This window comes from Plectropomus leopardus, chromosome 22, assembly GCF_026936395.1.
Source record: "Plectropomus leopardus strain MGB_pleo_1.0 chromosome 22, ASM2693639v1, whole genome shotgun sequence".
Taxonomy (NCBI): domain Eukaryota; kingdom Metazoa; phylum Chordata; class Actinopteri; order Perciformes; family Serranidae; genus Plectropomus; species Plectropomus leopardus.
In genome coordinates, this window is record NC_142197.1 from 6,043,949 (window position 1) to 6,046,421 (window position 2,473).

The 2,473-nt window shown below is 37.8% G+C and overlaps 1 protein-coding gene across 1 annotated transcript in view; it reads left to right on the forward strand.

Moving 5' to 3' along the window:
• LOC121961393 (liprin-beta-1-like) overlaps positions 1-2,291 on the forward strand; it is a 126,825-nt gene extending 124,534 nt beyond the window's left edge. The window contains exons 26-28 of the mRNA XM_042511370.2: positions 175-333; positions 493-558; positions 1,137-2,291. Of these exons, the coding sequence (XP_042367304.2) occupies positions 175-333; positions 493-558; positions 1,137-1,214 (303 nt within the window). The 3' untranslated portion in view covers positions 1,215-2,291. The remainder of the gene's footprint in view (positions 1-174; positions 334-492; positions 559-1,136) is intronic.
• The last annotated feature ends 182 nt before the right edge of the window (positions 2,292-2,473 follow it).

Here is a 2,473-nt window from a genome sequence, read left to right on the forward strand (position 1 = left end):
TTGTTTTGTGCAACTGTTTTAAGCAACAGCGATATCTTAATATTTAATTTCCAGAACACATGAAAGACATAAAAAAATTCAGTTCATTATTTCAGCTGTACTTTAAATTAAAATAAAATAATTATAAAATCTCATGCTGGCCGAACGCTTACGGTTTTCTTTTTCCTGCGACAGCCGAGACGCCTGTCATTCGGAGGCTTTGGCACTTTGAGGAAAAAACGTCAGGATGATGGCGAGGAGTACGTCTGCCCCATGAACGTGGAAATGCCGAAGAGCAGCAGCTTCCAGAGGGGAGTCCGAATCTACGAGGGACAGCTCGACCACCTGGAACAGGCATGAAGCTGTTTCCTCTCATAGCTTCCTACATATAATTTGATAATAAAGTATCATAAAAAGTTACGTTGGCTTGTGATGGGAGCATTTTTAATGGAAGTTTGTTTATTTTGTAGGTGGGTTGTGTGTTGCCTGACCCCTCTGTGTTTGTTTTGGCAGATGGAGGACTCCGAAGGGACTGTGAGACAGATAGGAGCATTTTCTGAGGAAATCAACAACCTAACGGTGAGACACTGCCGCTGTACGACCAGACGAGAGCTTCTGAAAGTTCTGATGGCCGAGTGCCCGTTTAAGGGAAGTTTGGGATTTTTCTAAGTGGGGCTGTATGAGATACAGCAGACGGGGGTCAGCGTGCTCCCGTTTAGGGTCTCATACAGCATCACTTCAAAAATCTTTGAAGACATTTGATATTTTTTCCTCGACTTTTGTTATTACATACTATTTTTTTTACAGTTTTTATGACGTACGACATGCTGACAATTTCTATCGCTTTTTTCATGACACATTACACGATGACATCTTTTAAAAAAATATCAATATCTAAGTTTTTTTTATAACTTTGTGACAATATACTGGCTTTTTTTTCTCCTTTTTTATGACATACTGTAATCTACGACTTTGGACGACATTATATACTATCAAATTTTTACGACAAATGAAAGTATGACTTCAAAAACGCGTATTGTACTAAGACATTTCCATCACTTTTTTTAAGGCAGACTATGCAGTGACTTCTTTTTTTTTGGACCAGATTTAAGTTTAAACTTAAGTCTCTTAGTTTCCTCCGTCTTTGTGTGTTTCAGAGCATGCTGAAGGAGGACGAGTTCTTTCAGGAAATCTCCGTAGACACAGCAGAAACTGATCACAACGTTGGCGTGTGACTGAGACTGTGAAAAAAGAAGAAACTGTGCCATCTACAACCCTCCTCCCACCGAGCTTTGTAGAACATGTGAGACCTCCACTTTTACAGTATTTTTATCTTTCAGACGTACAGCCATAGCTTTCATGACCATATATATTTATTGAAGCAGAATATAATGCATGAACTGAAAGTGCAAGATTTCATTTCGTACCTCTCCTTATTCAAGCTTTTGTATTTTCAGTAATCAGTGAGGTTAGCATGATTGCTAGTTTTTATTTTTCTCCTTTGTTTTTAGTGTAGTACTCAAGTTTTTATGTCCCTCAGCTGCAGTCCGAATCATCTTTGTCTGTAGTACGTTACGTTCCTTTGTGTTATCTTTTACAGTGAGTTCATTTTAGGTACCGCAAACATTCACCCATTAACTTTAGTGATATCGAGCCGGACTGTTTTACTTTCCCAGACTTTTGGATCTCTGTAGATTTCTGCCTCCTCTCCAGTTCAATGGAGAAAACAGGGATTTTGTTTGTGGTGCTCACATCACATAACATTTACATTTTTACTGTTTTTGTTGCAGTGCATCTTTTGAGAAGGAAATCTCAGAGGCAGATATCTTACAACTTGAACCAAAAAAAAACTGCACGGCTAGGTACCACTAAAGGAAATGAGAAAATGTTTTTAAAAGAATGATCAAGCATTTTAAGAAAACACATTTGCTTTCTTTCCAAGGATTAGGTGAGGGGATCAGGCTACAGCCAGGAGGTTATTAGCTTGGCATGAAAACTCACTAGTTAACACAAATCTCTCTGAAAAAAAAAACAAAAACTCGCTGTTAACCACAAAAGTTAATTCTCCCTAAAACAACAAATTGACCAAATAAGATAAATGTTTGAAACTTTCCTCTCTGCTGCCAGTCTTTATGCAGCGCTAATAAAGTCCTGGCTTTAGCTCTTTACTTACCAAGCGGTAATGATTCTGTCATCTATTTCTGGCATTAAAGCGTTCTCCTTACTTTTTAAGAAATGGCATGACTGCAAGCAAACATGGAAACCAAAGTCTTTCTTTTTAAATTTTTGGTAATAAAAACCACGAAAATGCATATTCTTTGTCAGCTCAATTAACAGCGACAGTTCAGCCACATAATTGATCTGTTTGATTTGGGGGTGAAATGTCCTTTAAGCAGCTCAACATTGTTGTGATCAGACACTTGTAAATGAGGATGATTCACAGGTTTGACAATGAGTCCACCAAAGTACAAAATAAAAATCAAAGCATAAAGAA